Below are 20,893 nucleotides of genomic sequence, written 5' to 3'. Positions count from 1 at the left end.
GTCATAAATGTACATATATGAAGTACAAACAGCGTATATTTTCACTAAGGGTCTAAGATTAAATGACGCAAATGAAATAATTCAATGAATTGCTATCTATTATTACTGTGGCTATTTGTTCAACACATTTTTACACAAATCTATGTATTATCACATCATCAGTAATCAGTGGCTGGGTGAATGGTCTAGCACTTTGCCCTGTGATACGTGAGACCCGAGTTCGCGTCTAGACTAATGCGTAGTATTCTTGGCGTTGGCTTCATTCTGTAATTCCCTTTATTAATTTTATTAATTCCCTAGTTAAGAATATTCAAAGAAATGGAAAATAAATGGCATGAAAAGTTATTTGATTTCTCTAGTAATCCTTCCTACATTACTATTACTTGCGTGGGGATAGAACCCCGGACGACCGGGTGCAAGTCCGACACGTTAACTCGAGACTATTTCCCTGCTTTTAAATCCATGGTCAATATTAAATTAAAATATGTTACGCTTAATACTACTTATGCATTCAACAGATCGCCGATTTTTGTGCCAGGCAGCCTCCCTGTTTCTATTAATGGTTACGGTGTTCCCTGTTAGAGTTATTATATGCGTGTACTCCTCATAGACCTCCACAAGCAGCTTCTGTTCGCCGCTGGAAAAGATCCCGCTCTGTCCTTTTCGGACATTTGATCCATGATTCGACATTCACGGTTCTGGGCTGGTTACATATCTCGTGAACGCGCGTAATCCACGATAACATGAGCCTGGTTTGAACTAACCTGAGGAAGGCGCGGCTGAACTGCGTTGATGGAACAGCTTTAGCCTCAAGTGTAAGTTGGCGCTAGTTCTAACCAGGCTTAATCAACTAATCGCCGCTTTCGTTAGCGACTTTGATGGAATACCCCCCAGGTTGACTGGTAACCGGAAGGTTGCTAGTTCGATCCCCGGCTCCTAGCTGAGTGTTGAGGTGTCCCTGAGCAAGATGCCTCACCCTGACCGCTCCAGACAAGCTGGCTGTCACCTTGCGTGGTTGACAACGCTATCGGTGTGTGAATGAATGGTTGTAAGTCGCTTTGGATGAATGTAAATGTTGCAGAGATTGTTGAGTTTGCTTTAAATGGAATAGCTTCATAGAGTTTTCTCTATGTTCTCTTTATGTTGTCATTCTCTGTAAAGCAGAAGTTCACAGGAAGATCAGAAAACGGTTGAACCTTGGAGAGGTCTTTAATGCACAAGATATCACTGGCGTTTCCTCCTTTGTAGATACGCTCTCTCTCCTGATCCACATCCATGTCCTCTGCCACCATCGGCAGCTGGACGGAGTCTGGGATCCTGGAACGGATTTGGAGTCAGTAGATTCAACTGGTCACCAATAGCTCCCATCAGACACACACATGAAATGCATTAGAAACATGATTGACTCATGACACACCATGACAAATGAGTGGTCACAAGAGTGGAACAAGACTGACCCTGAGGCAGTAGACCCTCGACCCTCTTTAGGAATCACATATACCAGGTCCAATGAAACGGGAGAAAAATGTATATATCTTCTAACCAATCAGCAAAGACACGCACCACTAATTTCAGCTTCAGGCCAAATAGTGTCTTGCTGTCCCCTGCTATTTAATCATTACTATTTAATCAATGTCCCCATCGGGTCTCGGCAAAGTCTCATTAAGAGTCGGATCTCAATGATGTCATTCAGAAAAAGTGTTACATGCAATCACTTGACATCAGATGGATGAATCGCAGCAGGACCAATGAGACAAACATTTGTTGATTTGAGGTGAAAAGTAAGCATAAGAACATGAGGGCTGGCACCGGTTGAGGAAGAAGCGGTACTGGATGAGGATGGTCAGGGTGAAGTAGATGAAACCCTCTGCTGCCATGCAGGCCAGGTTCCTCCCCAGGTAGTTCCAGCTGTACGGGTCTGGACTGTACTCCTCGCCTGGCAACACACACCGACTCACATCACAACAACAACACCCATAGAACCCCAACAACACACACCGACTCACAACAACAACAACACCCATAGAACCCCGACAACACACACCGACTCACAACAACAACAACACCCATAGAACCCCGACAACACACACCGACTCACAACAACAACACCCATAGAACCCCGACAACACACACCGACTCACATCACAACAACAACACCCATAGAACCCCGACAACACACACCGACTCACAACAACAACAACACCCATAGAACCCCGACAACACACACCGACTCACAACAACAACAACACCCATAGAACCCCGACAACACACACCGACTCACATCACAACAACACCCATAGAACCCCGACAACACACACCGACTCACAACAACAACAACAACACCCATAGAACCCCGACAACACACACCGACTCACATCACAACAACACCCATAGAACCCCGACAACACACACCGACTCACAACAACAACAACACCCATAGAACCCCGACAACACACACCGACTCACAACAACAACACCCATAGAACCCCGACAACACACACCGACTCACAACAACAACAACACCCATAGAACCCCGACAACACACACCGACTCACAACAACAACACCCATAGAACCCCGACAACACACACCGACTCACATCACAACAACACCCATAGAACCCCGACAACACACACCGACTCACATCACAACAACACCCATAGAACCCCGACAACACACACCGACTCACAACAACAACAACACCCATAGAACCCCGACAACACACACCGACTCACAACAACAACAACAACACCCATAGAACCCCGACAACACACACCGACTCACAACAACAACAACACCCATAGAACCCCGACAACACACACCGACTCACATCACAACAACAACACCCATAGAACCCCGACAACACACACCGACTCACAACAACAACAACAACACCCATAGAACCCCGACAACACACACCGACTCACAACAACAACAACACCCATAGAACCCCGACAACACACACCGACTCACAACAACAACAACACCCATAGAACCCCGACAACACACACCGACTCACAACAACAACACCCATAGAACCCCGACAACACACACCGACTCACATCACAACAACACCCATAGAACCCCGACAACACACACCGACTCACATCACAACAACAACACCCATAGAACCCCGACAACACACACCAACTCACAACAACAACAACACCCATAGAATCCCGACAACACACACCGACTCACAACAACAACAACACCCATAGAACCCCGACAACACACACCGACTCACAACAACAACACCCATAGAACCCCGACAACACACACCGACTCACAACAACAACAACAACACCCATAGAACCCCGACAACACACACCGACTCACAACAACAACAACACCCATAGAACCCCGACAACACACACCGACTCACAACAACAACAACAACACCCATAGAACCCCGACAACACACCGACTCACAACAACAACAACACCCATAGAACCCCGACAACACACACCGACTCACAACAACAACACCCATAGAACCCCGACAACACACACCGACTCACAACAACAACAACACCCATAGAACCCCGACAACACACACCGACTCACAACAACAACAACACCCATAGAACCCCGACAACACACACCGACTCACAACAACAACAACACCCATAGAACCCCGACAACACACACCGACTCACAACAACAACAACACCCATAGAACCCCGACAACACACACCGACTCACATCACAACAACACCCATAGAACCCCGACAACACACACCGACTCACAACAACAACAACACCCATAGAACCCCGACAACACACACCGACTCACAACAACAACACCCATAGAACCCCGACAACACACACCGACTCACAACAACAACACCCATAGAACCCCGACAACACACACCGACTCACAACAACAACAACACCCATAGAACCCCGACAACACACACCGACTCACAACAACAACAACACCCATAGAACCCCGACAACACACACCGACTCACAACAACAACAACAACACCCATAGAACCCCGACAACACACACCGACTCACAACAACAACACCCATAGAACCCCGACAACACACACCGACTCACAACAACAACAACACCCATAGAACCCCGACAACACACACAGACTCACAACAACAACAACACCCATAGAACCCCGACAACACACACCGACTCACATCACAACAACAACACCCATAGAACCCCGACAACACACACCGACTCACAACAACAACAACACCCATAGAACCCCGACAACACACACCGACTCACAACAACAACACCCATAGAACCCCGACAACACACACCGACTCACAACAACAACACCCATAGAACCCCGACAACACACAACAACAACAACACCCATAGAACCCCGACAACACACACCGACTCACAACAACAACAACAACACCCATAGAACCCCGACAACACACACCGACTCACAACAACAACAACACCCATAGAACCCCGACAACACACACAGACTCACAACAACAACAACACCCATAGAACCCCGACAACACACACCGACTCACAACAACAACAACACCCATAGAACCCCGACAACACACACCGACTCACATCACAACAACAACACCCATAGAACCCCGACAACACACACCGACTCACAACAACAACAACACCCATAGAACCCCGACAACACACCGACTCACAACAACAACAACACCCATAGAACCCCGACAACACACACCGACTCACAACAACAACACCCATAGAACCCCGACAACACACACCGACTCACAACAACAACAACACCCATAGAACCCCGACAACACACACCGACTCACATCACAACAACACCCATAGAACCCCGACAACACACACCGACTCACAACAACAACAACAACACCCATAGAACCCCGACAACACACACCGACTCACAACAACAACAACACCCATAGAACCCCGACAACACACACCGACTCACAACAACAACAACACCCATAGAACCCCGACAACACACACCGACTCACAACAACAACAACACCCATAGAACCCCGACAACACACACCGACTCACAACAACAACACCCATAGAACCCCGACAACACACACCGACTCACAACAACAACACCCATAGAACCCCGACAACACACACCGACTCACAACAACAACACCCATAGAACCCCGACAACACACACCGACTCACAACAACAACAACACCCATAGAACCCCGACAACACACACCGACTCACAACAACAACAACAACACCCATAGAACCCCGACAACACACACCGACTCACAACAACAACAACAACACCCATAGAACCCCGACAACACACACCGACTCACAACAACAACAACACCCATAGAACCCCGACAACACACACCGACTCACAACAACAACAACACCCATAGAACCCCGACAACACACACCGACTCACAACAACAACAACACCCATAGAACCCCGACAACACACACCGACTCACAACAACAACAACACCCATAGAACCCCGACAACACACACCGACTCACATCACAACAACAACACCCATAGAACCCCGACAACACACACCGACTCACAACAACAACAACACCCATAGAACCCCGAAAACACACACCGACTCACAACAACAACAACACCCATAGAACCCCGACAACACACACCGACTCACATCACAACAACACCCATAGAACCCCGACAACACACACCGACTCACAACAACAACAACAACACCCATAGAACCCCGACAACACACACCGACTCACAACAACAACAACACCCATAGAACCCCGACAACACACACCGACTCACAACAACAACAACAACACCCATAGAACCCCGACAACACACACCGACTCACAACAACAACAACACCCATAGAACCCCGACAACACACACCGACTCACAACAACAACAACAACACCCATAGAACCCCGACAACACACACCGACTCACAACAACAACAACACCCATAGAACCCCGACAACACACACCGACTCACAACAACAACAACAACACCCATAGAACCCCGACAACACACACCGACTCACAACAACAACAACACCCATAGAACCCCGACAACACACACCGACTCACAACAACAACAACACCCATAGAACCCCGACAACACACACCGACTCACAACAACAACAACACCCATAGAACCCCGACAACACACACCGACTCACAACAACAACAACACCCATAGAACCCCGACAACACACACCGACTCACAACAACAACACCCATAGAACCCCGACAACACACACCGACTCACAACAACAACAACACCCATAGAACCCCGACAACACACACCGACTCACAACATCAACACCCATAGAACCCCGACAACACACACCGACTCACAACAACAACAACACCCATAGAACCCCGACAACACACACCGACTCACAACAACAACAACACCCATAGAACCCCGACAACACACACCGACTCACAACAACAACAACACCCATAGAACCCCGACAACACAGTTTGGTTGTGGCTGAAATATGGAGACTAGCAAGATTCAGCCCATTAAGAACATTATGTAGTGTGTGTATGTGTGTGTGTGTGTGTGTGTGTCAATTGTCATCAGACCCAATTTGCTGGATCATGCCTGAGCAATGTTTTGTATCTGTAACATTTATGTCCTTATGTACTGTATTATGAATTGCGGACACAAATAAATAAGTTAATATGTGTATGTGTGTGTTATTTTCATGCAATATTGCTGAAACCTCTTAGCTGCATCATATTTTGTTGGCCATTGGATAATACCTTTTTAGAAGACTATTAAAAGAAAACTTTTAATAGTCTTTTAAAAACTTTTAATATATATATATATATATATTTTTGCAGTGTACAACCTATTGTTTATAGCATGCCCAGCCTCTAATAACCTCTAGATAACCTCTAGATAACAGTGGAATACTCAAAGGGCTCACCAAAGTGGCTGTAGACCTCAGCCACGGCCTGGTTCATGGCCATGTCTATCAGGCCCCGGCCCAGACAGTAGTGGGGGAAGGCAAGCAGTACGCTCTTAAGCAGCTGGTTACACTTGTACAGGCCCTATATACACACAGGCACAAAGACACACACGGGCACACACACACATGGTTAATCTAATAATAATAATAATAATAATAATAATACTACAATTATTTATATTATATGAAAAAAACAAACTAAAAAGCATTCTCCTGTACAACACCTCTCCATCTGCCCCCCCTCTTTCCCCCCCACCCCCTCCTCCTCCTCCTCCACTGATGACATCATCTGCCCGCCCTCCTTCCCCCCCACCCCCTCCTCCTCCTCCACTGATGACATCTGCACCAACCCCCGCCCAACGGTGACTACAGGCCAGGTAAAGAGGCAGCTGGAAAAACTGCATCAGCAAAAGGCTGCAGGCCCTGATGGCATCTCACCCAGGATCCTGAAGACCTGTGCCAGCCAGCTGTCCCCTGTACTGGGACATCTGTACAACCTGAGCCTGAGTCAGGAGAAAGTCCCATTGCTGTGGAAGACATCCTGCTTGGTCCCAGTCCCCAAGAAGTCGAGGCCATCCGACCCGGCAGACTACAGACCAGTCGCCCAAACATCGCATGTGATGAAGGTCCTGGAAAGACTGGTCTTAGCCCAGCTGAGGCCACAGGTGAGGACGTTTCTGGACCCTTTGCAATTTGCCTATCAGCCCCATTTAGGAGTCGATCATGCTGTCATCTACCTGCTGCAACGAGCCCATATGCATCTGGATGGTGGGGGAGGCACTGTGAGGATCACACTCTTTGATTTCTCCAGTGCTTTCAATACCATTCAGCCTCTGCTAATGGGTGAGAAGCTGCGGGTGGTGGGTGTTGATGACACTATGATCTCCTGGATTACTGACTACTTGACAGGCAGGCCACAGTTTGTTCATCTGGGCAGTGTCCTGTCTGACGTGGTGGTCAGCGATACAGGAGCTCCACAGGGAACTGTGCTTTCTCCCTTCCTCTTCACCTTGTACACCACTGACTTTCAGTACAACTCTGAGTCATGTCACCTGCAGAAGTTTTCTGACGACTCAGCTGTTGTCGGGTGTATAAGAGGGGGAGATGAGGGTGAGTACAGGGCACTGGTTGGCAACTGTGTAGATTGGTCTGAACAGAATCACCTGAGTCTGAATGTCAACAAGACCAGAGAGATGGTGATCGACTTTGGTAGGAAGAAGAGGATGCCTTCATAGCCACTACGGGTCAGGGGGGAGGTGGTGGAGGAGGTGGAGGACTACAGATACTTGGAAGTGGTGATCGACAACAGACTGGACTGGAAATCTAACACTGAGGCTGTGTACAAGAAGGGGATGAGCAGACTGTATTTCCTGAGGAAGCTTAGATCCTTCGAAGTGTGCAGCAAGATGTTGGTGATCTTCTACCAGTCTGTTGTTTCCAGCACCATTTTCTTTGCTGCTGTGTGTTGGGGCAGCAGCATCAGAGCCAGAGACACCAACAGACTTGATAAAATTATCAAGAAGGCTGGCTCTGTACTTCTCTGTACGTCTCAGGCTGGAGTCTTTTGAGTCCGTGGTGGAGAGGAGAACGCTGAATAAAATGTTATCCATCATAGACAATACCCGTTTCTCAATACCAAGTACTTGAGAAACGGACTACGTACTCGCGGACTTGGAAGTACGTACTTGGCAAGTCCGGACTTCGAAGTACAGACTTCTGAGAACGCGAGTACGCATCTGCAATTGGAACAGCAGCGGACTCGATGACGTCACCACCTCAGCTCTGTTAACCGCTTTACAGCCTCAAACTACTGAACAATATAAACTAATTATATAAAACTAAACCCCAGCCTCTTTCATTTTAAAATAGTATGTTAATATTTTGAATGAATAAAAATGAAAAGATATGCTTGTCGTGTGTATTTATATACACACAACTTTTTATATGTAGGGTACAGATGTGCGTGCCTAACTGCCTATGTAGTTGGAGAGTAGGCTATTATAACGAATAATAATAACGAATGAGCGAGAAATTACACAGATTAGAATAGAAACACTCACACACACACACACACACACACACACACACACACACACGCACACACGCGATCGGATGGATCCGACCGGGATTTTCGTTGCCGTTGCGATGGGTTTCCTCTATCAGCGACGTATACAATATAAACAAATTATATAAAACAAAACCCCAGCCTCTTTAATTTTAAAATAGTATGTCAATATTTTGAATGAATAGGCCTACATTTTTGTTATATATGTAAAATGTTCCTATATATAGCCTATTATTATAGCTTACATACTAATATTTTAAAATATGGGAATGCGAAATGCATCCTGGGATATTTAACGGTCCCATGTCCACACGAGTCACCTCTGATGCATCCTCGGTAGAACAGCTTCATCGAGAACGCATCGAGAACACTTCCGGGTTTTACAACAGTACTCGCATACTCGCGTACTGTGAATTGGAACAGTACTTGGGCTACCACTGATGATGTTTCACAACAACGCAAGTACACACGAGAACGCAAATTGAGAAACGGCTAATGATCAGCACCCTCTCCATCACACAGTGGTCAGACAGCGGAGCGCCTTCTCCCACAGGCTGCTCCAGCTCCGCTGTCCAAGGGACACATACAGGAACATACCTGCCACATGCCATCACACTGTACAATAACAGCTACAACTCTGGTCATAATAATAATAATACAGTCTCAAAGCACCTTATGTGTTTTATCTGTTTTATCTGTTCACTTGCACCTTATATTTCTACTTTCTACTTTGCACTACAATTATACTATATATTGCTTCTTTTTTATATATATGTCAAGGATGTTTCTCTTTATTTGTGTTGTTACTGTGTGTAATGCTGCTGCTACACTGCAATTTCCTAGCTTGGGATCAATAAAGTAAATCTATCTATCTATCTATCTATATATTTAAATTAAATAAATGGTGGTTTTGATGATTTAAATTATTTTTTTAGTGATGACCTACAAGTCCCTCTCCCTTATGAATATCTCCAGGTCCCTCCCTTTTATGAGGATCTCCAGGCCGTTCCCTCTTATGAGAACTTACAGGCCCCTCCCTCTTATGAGGATTTACAGGCCCCTCCCACTTATAAAGATGTACAGGCCCCTCCCACGTATCCAGATGTGCAGTACCGTGGTGCTGGGGAACAGGTCCAGGATGAAGGTGATGGTGCTGCTGTTGAGGCCGATGAAGAGGTTGATGCAGGAGAGAGAGACGTAGGCTGTGCTGGGAACACTGAACATGTAGGACATGGGGTACATCATGGGTGTCACGGACCACCTAGGGACACACAGGGAGGATGCAGGCACAAGCACACAACACACATATGAAACACATACAACATAAAACGAACAAACCTAATGTGACAAAGAAGTGGTTAAGCTATACCCTACATGAATGTGTGAGTAAGTAACATTTACTCACTTTTTTTTTACTCAGTCATGGTTTGGTTAACTAATAACTTATTTATGTTTATGTTGAATTATTAGATAGTTTTTTACAAATGACAAAAGCCTTTAGTTTTAATGTCCAGCTGTAGTTTGACTGTGAGGAGAGTGAGTGATCTGAGCAGAGCTCTCACCCGTAGAGCATGAGCAGAGCCACGAGGGGCTGCACGTTGGTGGGGGACATGTAGCACTTCTTGTTGAAGTACATGAAGACCCCCACCACCATGGCGGCGGACACAGAATAGGTGATCTGGCGAGAGAACAAACATTGCAGCTGCTCACAAAAACACCATCATGGTGGTGGTTGTTGTTGAAGTAATAATTTGGTTATTATCATATTAATTTCCCAACAGTGTACTTTTATGAATGTATGATTTGTTGATTATATTCCAAATGTGTTTCTAGAGGGCATCCCTATAAGCTTCAGGGTTATTAGATGAATACTAAGCAAGGCCTTTAAGGTTCTCCCATCCTCCCACCATCTCATGGCTCGATTACTAACTTACCTTTTTTTCATTGGTTAAGTGGTCATAAATTATTTAAAGTAGGTAAGTTAGTATTGTTATCATTCAAAGTATTTACAAATTGAAGAGAAAAATGTGTAATTACTGAAGATCATGCAACAGTTACGCTCAACGCTACAATTAATATTTTCCAATATTGCAACTTTTTACCCAGAAAACAAAGAAAGACAGATCCCAAACTGCGGCAGGACCAACAGTGTTACCATGTCCCACAGGTAGTTGGCCAGCCAGTAGACCAGGGGGCTGACCCCGCTGACGAACTGTAGGTGCTTGGCCTGGGTGGCACGCTCTCGGATGAGGTAGAGGAGGAAACTGGCTGGGATGAAGGACATGGAGAAGATGACGCAGACCGCCACCGCCGCGTCCACCGCTGTGCTCAGCCTGGCCAGGTGAGAGGAGGGAGAAGGGGAGGATGAACACACCAACACCACATCCCAAAGCACATCTCCATCATGGGTGCCACCTACTTCAGCTGGACGTCTGGTACCGCCATCGCTAAGAGCAAGCAAAAGTCGTTCATTAAAGTCACAACTCTTCTCAGTTTTGGCACCGCAGGCGGAACAAGCTCCCTGCTGATGTCAGCACCGCAGAGTCGCTCACCAGCTTCCGCAAAAGACCCTAGACCCACCTGTTCAGAGTTCTAGACTCTGCATAGCCTCTCCGTCCCCCACTCCTACTTATTGTATGTTGTACGTCCTGGAACTTAATGTATGCACTTGACATTGTATGACAGTATGTCATACTTAGTTATAGTACTTAGTTGTGTAGCATCTTATCCTTGCTCTCTTTGTATCTTTGTATACAGGGAATAGGTTAACCTAGTGATTGTTAGTGCTTTGCACTTGGTTCTATGAACATCCTTACTGTACCGACAGAGATATATTGTTTCACCCTCTTCTGAAAAATGTACTTATTGTAAGTCGTTTTGGATAAAAGCATCTGCTAAATGCCCTAAATGTAAATGTGTGCCTTTCTCAGTATTCTCAGTATTCAGTGTGTTGGCAGTGCACAATTGTGCTCATGTGTGAGAAGGACCGACAAAGGAAGTGGACAAATTGATATGTGTACCTTGATCACGAGGACAAGACAATCGTTGAAAAATGGCAGACCATTTCTTTGTATAAATGTTCAATAACTTCCAAAGTAAACTTTTACCCTCCAACAGAAATGAGCGACTCCACCCCCATCTGATATGAAGGGATTTAGACTCCTCCCATCTATCAGCCCTGTTTGCCAATAGACTAGTTGCCTCCCACTCATCACCTCGGTGCATCAGAGTGCCCCCTGATGAACATTGCGTCAACTCCTTCGGCTGGGAAACGCTGCCATGGTAACTATAGTATACTACTATAGTAATTAGTGCACAGCATGGAAAAGAGACATAATCTCTTGCCGTTATTGATGCACAGATATATATATATATATATATATATGCCTAGTAATAAACTAATTACTATAGTAGTAGTCGATGCACAGCATGGACTACTACTATAGTAGTTAGTGCACAGCATGGAACAGAGCCCAGGAGTCTGGGAGCGCCTCACTCACACGATGACCTCGGTGAGTTGCTGCCGGGTCAGGTTCAGCGGGTGGTTGACGGCGGTGATGCCGTACTGATCCAGGGGGGCGTCTCGGGGCAGTGCGGCCCGCAGGATGGCGTTGTTGGCCACGTTCATGAAGGAGACCATGGCGTGCCAGCCCTTGTTGTTGTACCACACCTGCAAAGTGGGGTTAGAAATATATGTTCAGGTTTTTGTCACATTTATTTGACTTTTAGGGTCTGTCAGGGTTATGAGTTTGAAGTCTTTCAAGTTTAAATACTGGGCTCTATTAAGAGGGATCAAGGTGAAGCGGTATGGGTTAGAAAGTACAGTTTGGAACACAAAGGCACGTATCGCATTAGGCTACATGTATACAGTATATGAGATGCCACGATCAGTGCATCTCATTCATGTTCACATCATTTATTTATTTTGGTTAACCAAATTTCTTTAATCATAGAATCATCACCATCTTTACTCATCCACAACTCGGAAATGTCTGTTAGAAAGCAATTAAACACGGAGTACTCGCAGAAATGTCAAATCCCGTGCCCTGAAGTGGCTTATCATATATTTTAAATGTTACAGTTAAAAAAGGTCACTGCAAAATAGATACTACAAAGACAGTATTAGTAGTGTGATTTCAAGCCTAAACTTACACCGCAAATAAAGATAGACACATAAAGAAAAGGCTAATTCATATCAAAGTTTATTTATATCGGACACATTATTTCTCAGAGTTTTGTCTATATTTGAAGCAGTGTCAGACAATTTTATCTGATGTGTGTTGAAAATGTGTCAGGTTTAGGATCATTTAGGTAGCTGCAGTAAATATTCGCTGGTTTGATTCTGCTGTTTCTATGTCTCAGCACACCTTCTTGGCCGGAAACCAACAACTGCACGTGGCGGAGCTTCACCTTGTTCCCGGTTGTGTCATGAAGATACTGTACTGAAGAGAACCCATTGGTGCTGGCCCAGTGTGGGTGGTTTAACAGGAGACGACGGAAATACAAAGCGAAAGAACGGGAAAGATCCATTGGCCCAGATTTGATACTATGTGCCATCAGACTCTGCAGACTGCACCTAATGCCTGTTATAATAAATAGAGAGAAATCACATGTTGGCATTACCTTGACATTGTTCTTGGTCTCCATGTACCTGAGGAAGATTCCTATGTCCTTCAGAGTCTGTCTGCAGTATTCACCCTGTCAGCAAGGGGAGGGGGGGGGGCATTAGACACCATGTGATAGAAGAGAGTGTGCATGGTGAAGAAAAAAACAAAACATGGTATACAGGGGTACACACACACACACACACACACACACACACACACACACACACACACACACACACACACACACACACACACACACACACACACACACACACACACACACACACACACACACACCATACCCCGGTAACGTTCAGTAGAAGCCCCACTTGTGCTGCTATGTCCTGTATTGTCTTGGGCTCCACCTCCACAACAGGAAGCTGTCCTCCAACCGATATGCCTCCATACCTGCTCACAGGAAGCACACGCTCAGCCCACAGGAAACACACCCTCAGCCCACAGGAAACACACGCTCAGCCCACAGGAAACACACGCTCAGCCCACAGGAAACAGGAAACACACTCTCAGCCCACAGGAAACAGGAAACACACTCTCAGCCCACAGGAAACAGGAAACACACTCTCAGCCCACAGGAACACACTCAAGCAAAATGCTTCAGATGCTGCTCTACCAAAATAGGGTGACCACACATCCCTGTTTTCCAGGGACAGACACAATTTCTGGTGGCCTGTCCCTGTTTGGAACTGTCTCTGGAAATGTCCTTGTTTAAAAAATAACTTTTTGATTTTATTTATGAACTGATATTTAAAAGAAAAAGGTTCAAGCTTGCTCATGAATATTTGAGAGAATTGGCCTCATGTCTATCTGTACGGCTGTGACGGAACCTTGTTACGCAGGGGTATATCTATCAACTTTATACCATAAGCATTCATAATCGATCAGAAGTAATAGGCTTTCAATACTATACAGAACGATTCCCTATTCCCTATTCGAGGAGCTTTATTATTTTTGACTTGTTTTTGGCTGGTTTACCAAAGCTTGTCTTCAGAATAATCAGATATTTTGTTGATGGCCTATACAGATCACACAACTACAAATGTCCCCATTTAATTGAAATTCAATATTCATACAAGGAACACTAAAATGTCCTAAACATATTGAACTGATTAGAGCATAACTCATTAGGTCCTTGCAGGAAACAGGTTAGGGAAAGGGTTTACAGCAGCAACTCGTTTGATATCCAACTATATCAGGGTCTCCTTTCACAGGGAGGTGCTGATGCAGCGACTGACTACTAAAGGGGATAGCATCATGACCAATGTATTCAACCCACATTAGACTCACTGCATACTGACTACATGTCTGATAGCATTATAGCATGTTAAGTTAGGGTGCTATTGTTGATTTTACACCAAACTCAGTAAGATGATGATGTTACCTACCTTTGCTCGTTGACCCAATACTTGCTTTTTAAGCTGGAAAATGTGGAAAAATTATAAATAAAACATTATAAATGAATAATAGTATGCATCAATTGCATGAAAAAACATGTAGCATTAGCATTTTATTCAAATTATGAATATTAATAATTTAACTGTAAATCTCAACATTTTCCTTTTTGTTCTCCTTGGCAACACCTATAGCAATAAGCAGGCATTTTCCCATAGATACAAACAGTGTCACCACCGACAGCAACTTCATGAGCGGTGTGCGGCATGCCAAAAAATTGCCAAAGGACCTTGCAAAGGTTCATTTTCGTGTTGAAATTGTGTGTCCATTTTGCCCTTCGTAAGGCCATCATGAGGGCATTAAGTTCAATATCAGCTTGGTTTTCAGTTGGTCTCATTAATTTACGCTGAGGTTAGAGCGTGGAGGACGTGCAGGCAGTGTTGCCAGATTTGGTGGTTTACCATCTGTGGCATTTTAGCAAGGACACTCTCACAGTTTGTTAGGACAAAACGCATTCTAGTTTCACTTTTCTAGTTTCACAATTCTAGTATGGCCATCTGGTGTCAATTTCGGGACAGTGTGATGCCAGCATGAACATCAACATTAGCAGCCTGGTGTTTTCTGGATTGGAGAAATAATCACTTCCTACTACAAGGTTACAATCAAGAGCTTTGAGCGGATGCCTTGAGTCAGTCCTGTGTCTTCACAACACAGCTCTATTGCCTCTTGGGAGGAAGGGAGAAACAGCACTACCTCAAGAGGTAGTTGAGCCTGTTCCCATTTGTGATTGGAGTAATATATTTGTTTTGAGCTGGTGAATTACACTTTACGTTTGGGTTTTGACATGCCAAATACCTTTGAACAATTTGTAGTTGGAAAAAATTTAATTGTATAATGTCCTGGCTGGAATATTGATGTATTTGCCAGTAATTGGCTGACCACAAGTAGACAATTGAGGCATTGATACAGAACACAATATATATTGAATGGCTTCAAAAAGTAAAATAACATATTTTACTAATAATATCAAAACATTGTAATATTAGAGATGAACACTAAGAGGTACCTGCTCTTGATGAGTCTGGGGTAGGTCTTCACCAGGTAGTCTGAGATGTTCCTGCCAGTTAGGTCCATCAAAACATCTCCTGTCGACTGGATTCTCTGCCATCAAACACACATTGATAGATTCAGATTGATGAATTCAGTATCCAAGTAGATGTCCAAAATATTTTATATGATTTCAAAGGACGATACAGATCTGATTACAAAAGGTCTTATCAAAATAAACAATGCTGCTTTATGTATATTGTTTTCATGTGTGGTGGGTGTGTTTTTGGAATTATTCCATTGTAAACTATGCTTTATGGCTGGTTCAGACTGCACGATTCTTAGATATTCCTCCATGATTTAACATTTCACACTATGCAATCACAGAACCACGAAATTGGGCTTCGTCTCATTGGAAGACTGGCCACACTACAAACTTTGTATGAAAAAGATTTGAGGGTGCGATTCTCTAGAATCTTTACTTTGTATCGATACATGCAGCAACAATGCTGCATGTAAGAGGTGAGCTCGGAATGTCGGTGCTACATACCGAACGTTAACCCGTGAACTCCAGCTGTTTGCTGGATTCCCTTGCGCAACTGGTGGCGGGATTCCCTCCATGTCAACAATGGATACATCATTGAGTTTCCCCCACAATTCTGGCGTGCCAAATTTTTCGTTGTGGGGTTTTCGAACGTCGCAGATGAAAAAATTGCAGATCGCAAGCACATCACATTACAAGACCGCGTCTCGTCGCCAACTTTTCAAAAACTGGTACAATCCTGCAAATTTGTCGGTGACAAACAATTCGGGGCAAAATCGGGCTGAAATTGTGTAGTCTGAACCAGCCATTAAGGGAAGCAGGGAGAGACAGTATTGTCCTTTAATGATCTAAATATGAAAAGAAGAATAAACCTGAGTTGGATGACTAAAAATGTGTTTTTTGCTCTAGCCTTTGCTAGTCTATTAGAATACAAATGAGATTGATGATTTCTGTATATTGGTGAGCAACAGAGAAAGAATCAGAGCGTGAACAAAATGCAGTGCATTGATGTATTGTATTTTCTCTTTTGCACACTACCATTGTCCTTTTATTGTGCTTGAATTGATCACAGCCCCCAGTAGAAAGTGTGATTGTTTGTTTAAATTTGTTTAATTGAACCTCTCAAATGTATTTCTGTCATCAAATATATATTTTTTACTGTTATTTCAAAAAAGTTGTGAGCCTCATTTAGCCAAAAGCACTCTGTAGATAAACTTTGATTGACGGATGTTTGACTGTTGATTGACTGATTGATGGAGGGATGGAGGACCTGGGGGGGTGGCAGGCCTCCGGCCCCCTCTGGACACAAGGGCAGCATGGTGAGTTTCTGTGGTATGCTGCACTGGCAGTCGGGTGAGGGCCGCAGGGCGTTCCACCAGGGCCCCTCCAGGAACTCGATGAGGGCCGGGCTGACCAGGGGCATCTCCCACCCTGTGGTGATGTTGTTGCAGGGGAAGTCTCTGCCAGAGAGGGCCACAACATTTGGATCCAGAGAGTGAGGGGGAGGGATGGTACACCTTCATTTCAACATAATGAACACAAATGAAGGTGTTAGCATGGCAGCGTGTGGTTACTCACTGCAGGGGTTCTTCGGCCATGCAGCGAGTCCCGAAGCCGGGCCGATTGAGCAGCACCTCCCCAAAGTACCTCATCTGGGCATCCAGGGGGCGCTCGTTACTGCAACCACACACAGCCAGCTGATATCTAACACCCAACAGTATTCCCATGGTATTGATGTGAAGAGGCTAGCTGTATGCTCTGTTAGTTTAGTTTCCAGTCAAACGCCCCCTGACACAAGGACAAGGTTATTTTATGTGCATTCAAAAAAGTCGAATTATTGGGTTAGTCCAACTATGATTGGATTATTAAGATGCATGTATACACCTTAGTCGAGCTTAAATCGAATCGAATTGGGTTTCTCATAGTCGAATTAAGACCCCTAGATTATTGGACTGTTAGTCTCATTAAGCATGCATGTACGGATTTGGATTGGGATTGGATTATGCATTATGTGCATGCTCGAGATCGTTTCCGGGGGCTGTGAGCCGGAAGTAGAAGGAGACGAAAGTCGTGTTGTTGTCACCGTCGGAAAACGAGAAACAACAATTTATTTAAAAAGGTGGCGCCGAAGATGGAGGAAGCCGCTGAATGTAGTTACCCCCTATAGGAATTGTATCCCCGGCCGCCGGAGTGCGCATGCATGGCATGTATTCAGTAAAGGTGGAAGCACACAGACACTAAATGTGGGTCATCAACAAAGTTGTAAAGTAGTAACTTCGGGCACATCTGTCAAAATAAATGTTTTTTTCTCCCGATGTGTTTACAATCTTTATTCATTCATTGCACCGCGGCCGAACTGACGCGGATCTTCTCTGATATTATGAATCTTAAAGACTGCGTCGGGTTCTCAGACTCTCTGGTCCTTCCACAACAAGTAAAGAATTATAGTAGGGGTTATCTCGCCCACGGGGGAGAAGGAATTGCGGGAATGCCGTATACGGACGGGCGGTGGAGGGGCTGCTCCGGCGGGAGAAAGATGTTTTCAGTAGACAGCTGACAATTCACTTTGGGTCCATGCCATTTCTCTGACGCTCCATTGTTCCGACCTCTCAATAACTCGAAAAATTCCAATTGGTCCTACAGCCCACTAGTCCGATGTCCCTTTATTTCTAAAAAAAATAAACCATCCGCTCTGACATCCCATTGTTCCGACCGGCTTTTGGATCACCTATGCGGTGGAGCCCGCATACGAGAACAATCCCTTTCTCCTCCATGTTCGTTACAATCTGGACTTCAGAGAGTCAAAGCCAAAGTTCCTTTCCCCCAATTCCTTCTCTCTGATGGGCGAGATAACCCCCACTAGGCGTCTTTACTTGTTGTGGAAGTACCAGAGAGTCGGAGACCCGACGCAGTATTTAAGATTCATAATATCAGAGAATATCCCTGTCAGTTCGGCCGCGGGGCAATGAATGAATAAAGATCGTAAACACGTCGGAAGAGAAAAACATTTATTTTGAGGTGACATGGACCCGAAGTGAAGTGACAGTCTACTGAAAACATCTTTCTTGAATGCCGCCTGAGTTTGTTGTTGCTGGTGACGTAAAGAGGTCAGCCGGTGGCTCTATTACGCCTCGTTCACACTACCTCCGTCAGTCGACGGATGGGCGAGGGCGTGTCTGACGTATGGGGGAGTAGTCTTTGTGGACGCAGCCTGCTGCCAATCAAATCGCTCCCCGCTTAAACCTGGCTTTTTCCTGCGTCTCCCTGCTTGTTGTTATTATTGCAAAATGGATCCCGAAGTCGCAAGGAGAGTGTTGCCCCTGTACGTGCACCACAGCAATCGCCCAATTCTTAAATCCATTCTTAAATCCATTCTTAAATCCATTCTTAAATCCCCTGCTGCCGGCCGACTTTTTGACATTTCTACGGCGGGTTGAATCACAGAGACGATTTCATTGGACAGAGTCCAAGTAGTGGCACACTAGTGTATTTGCATAACCGCGATCTGATTGGCAGACGGATCCATCACTGCCCGAAAAGTTGAAGGCCACGGAGCCGACTTGACGGACGGACCCACAATGCATTTCAAGGGTGCCCCATGCAAAGTCAATGAGATCCGTCCGTTGACGGAGGTAGTGTGCAAGAGGCGTTACCACTAGTTGAAATGGACACAGCGCCACCTATCGTACCGGAGCATGACATGCTTCGGCCAATGAATCGATTTACTCACCGCCATGTATAACCGGACAATTGCAGTTGTCCAATTGCGGAGCATAGTCGAACTATGGCTTTAATCAGATTAAGCTGTGCATGTAAACGTACTGAGTGAGAGCATAGTGGGCAGACCCTCTACCTGAAGAAGGTGAACTGCCGGCCGTACATCCAGGGACTGAGGGTCAGGCTGGGGTACTCCCCGAAAGGAGGTACAATACCTGTGAACGTCAGTGCCAGGAAGACAAAGCTGGCTGGCAACACAATCTACCAGAGAGGGGAACAAGGGAAGGGGCAGAGTTGTAGAACAATTGTTACTAAGCTACCATGCTCACAGTGACCTACACTGAGTTTTCATATATAAATAAACAGTATATAGTATATTATTATTTTTTATTATTTTATTTGAATTTGTATCAACGTGTTATATGGTTCCATTGTTATCATTTGGATCATCACCAGTTTGTTAAGGTTTAAGAGGTTCTAACCTAGTACACGAGGAGGGAATAGCAAACACTAAGTCGAGAGCAATATCTTCATCTCTTCCGTACTTTTCTGCTTCCATTCTTTGCTCTCGAATCGTACACAAATAAGCTTTTTAAAAAAACATTTATGGATCATCATAGCTTGTTAGTGTTTTCAAGAATGTGTGTATTTGTGAGTCAAAATAGGCCTTGTGTAAAATTAGAGAATCTACTATGGGAAAACATTGCACCAAGCAGAGCTTTTGGGGCCCGAGGGGGGCCAGAGGGGGCCTCTCTGATGGAGCACCATGGAAGAGGACACTGCTGGAGAAAGGCCTTTAGGGGCAGCAGGCTCACAACAAGGTTACCTGTGCAAAGAAGTCTTTGTGTGAGCGCGTGGCATGGTGGAGCCGCTTGATCAGCAGAGCGTAGAACTGTTTCACCACCAGACCCGTGCCCCTGACCTGGTAGGAGCCCCGGCCCGCATCCAACTCGTCACATGACCCCTGGCCGTTGGTGTGGGAAACCCCACCTGACATTGGAATGAAGAAAGGGAGAAAGGGAAGAGTTCGATAAAATAGAGATATTATTTAGCTGGAAAAGACCAAACAA

General features: G+C 45.2%; 1 protein-coding gene across 1 annotated transcript in view; it reads right to left on the bottom strand.

Moving 5' to 3' along the window:
• Positions 1–20,893, bottom strand: part of LOC311355121 (retinal-specific phospholipid-transporting ATPase ABCA4-like) — a gene marked incomplete at its 5' end in the record, with an annotated part of 92,749 nt that overhangs the window by 5,075 nt on the left and 66,781 nt on the right. Inside the window, 15 exons of the mRNA XM_084474851.1 lie at positions 1,197–1,317; positions 1,810–1,936; positions 6,893–7,016; positions 10,113–10,260; positions 10,562–10,677; positions 11,155–11,332; positions 12,500–12,669; positions 13,623–13,697; positions 13,909–14,014; positions 15,010–15,042; positions 16,083–16,177; positions 17,377–17,566; positions 17,685–17,783; positions 19,960–20,084; positions 20,650–20,813. Of these exons, the coding sequence (XP_084330977.1) occupies positions 1,197–1,317; positions 1,810–1,936; positions 6,893–7,016; positions 10,113–10,260; positions 10,562–10,677; positions 11,155–11,332; positions 12,500–12,669; positions 13,623–13,697; positions 13,909–14,014; positions 15,010–15,042; positions 16,083–16,177; positions 17,377–17,566; positions 17,685–17,783; positions 19,960–20,084; positions 20,650–20,813 (1,871 nt within the window). The remainder of the gene's footprint in view (positions 1–1,196; positions 1,318–1,809; positions 1,937–6,892; positions 7,017–10,112; positions 10,261–10,561; positions 10,678–11,154; positions 11,333–12,499; positions 12,670–13,622; positions 13,698–13,908; positions 14,015–15,009; positions 15,043–16,082; positions 16,178–17,376; positions 17,567–17,684; positions 17,784–19,959; positions 20,085–20,649; positions 20,814–20,893) is intronic.

The sequence above is a fragment of the Micromesistius poutassou genome (assembly GCF_964030765.1).
Source record: "Micromesistius poutassou genome assembly, chromosome: 11".
In the NCBI taxonomy this organism is placed as follows: Eukaryota; Metazoa; Chordata; class Actinopteri; order Gadiformes; family Gadidae; genus Micromesistius; species Micromesistius poutassou.
Note: the sequence above shows the minus strand (reverse complement) of the source record. Positions and strands in the feature narration are given on the sequence as shown.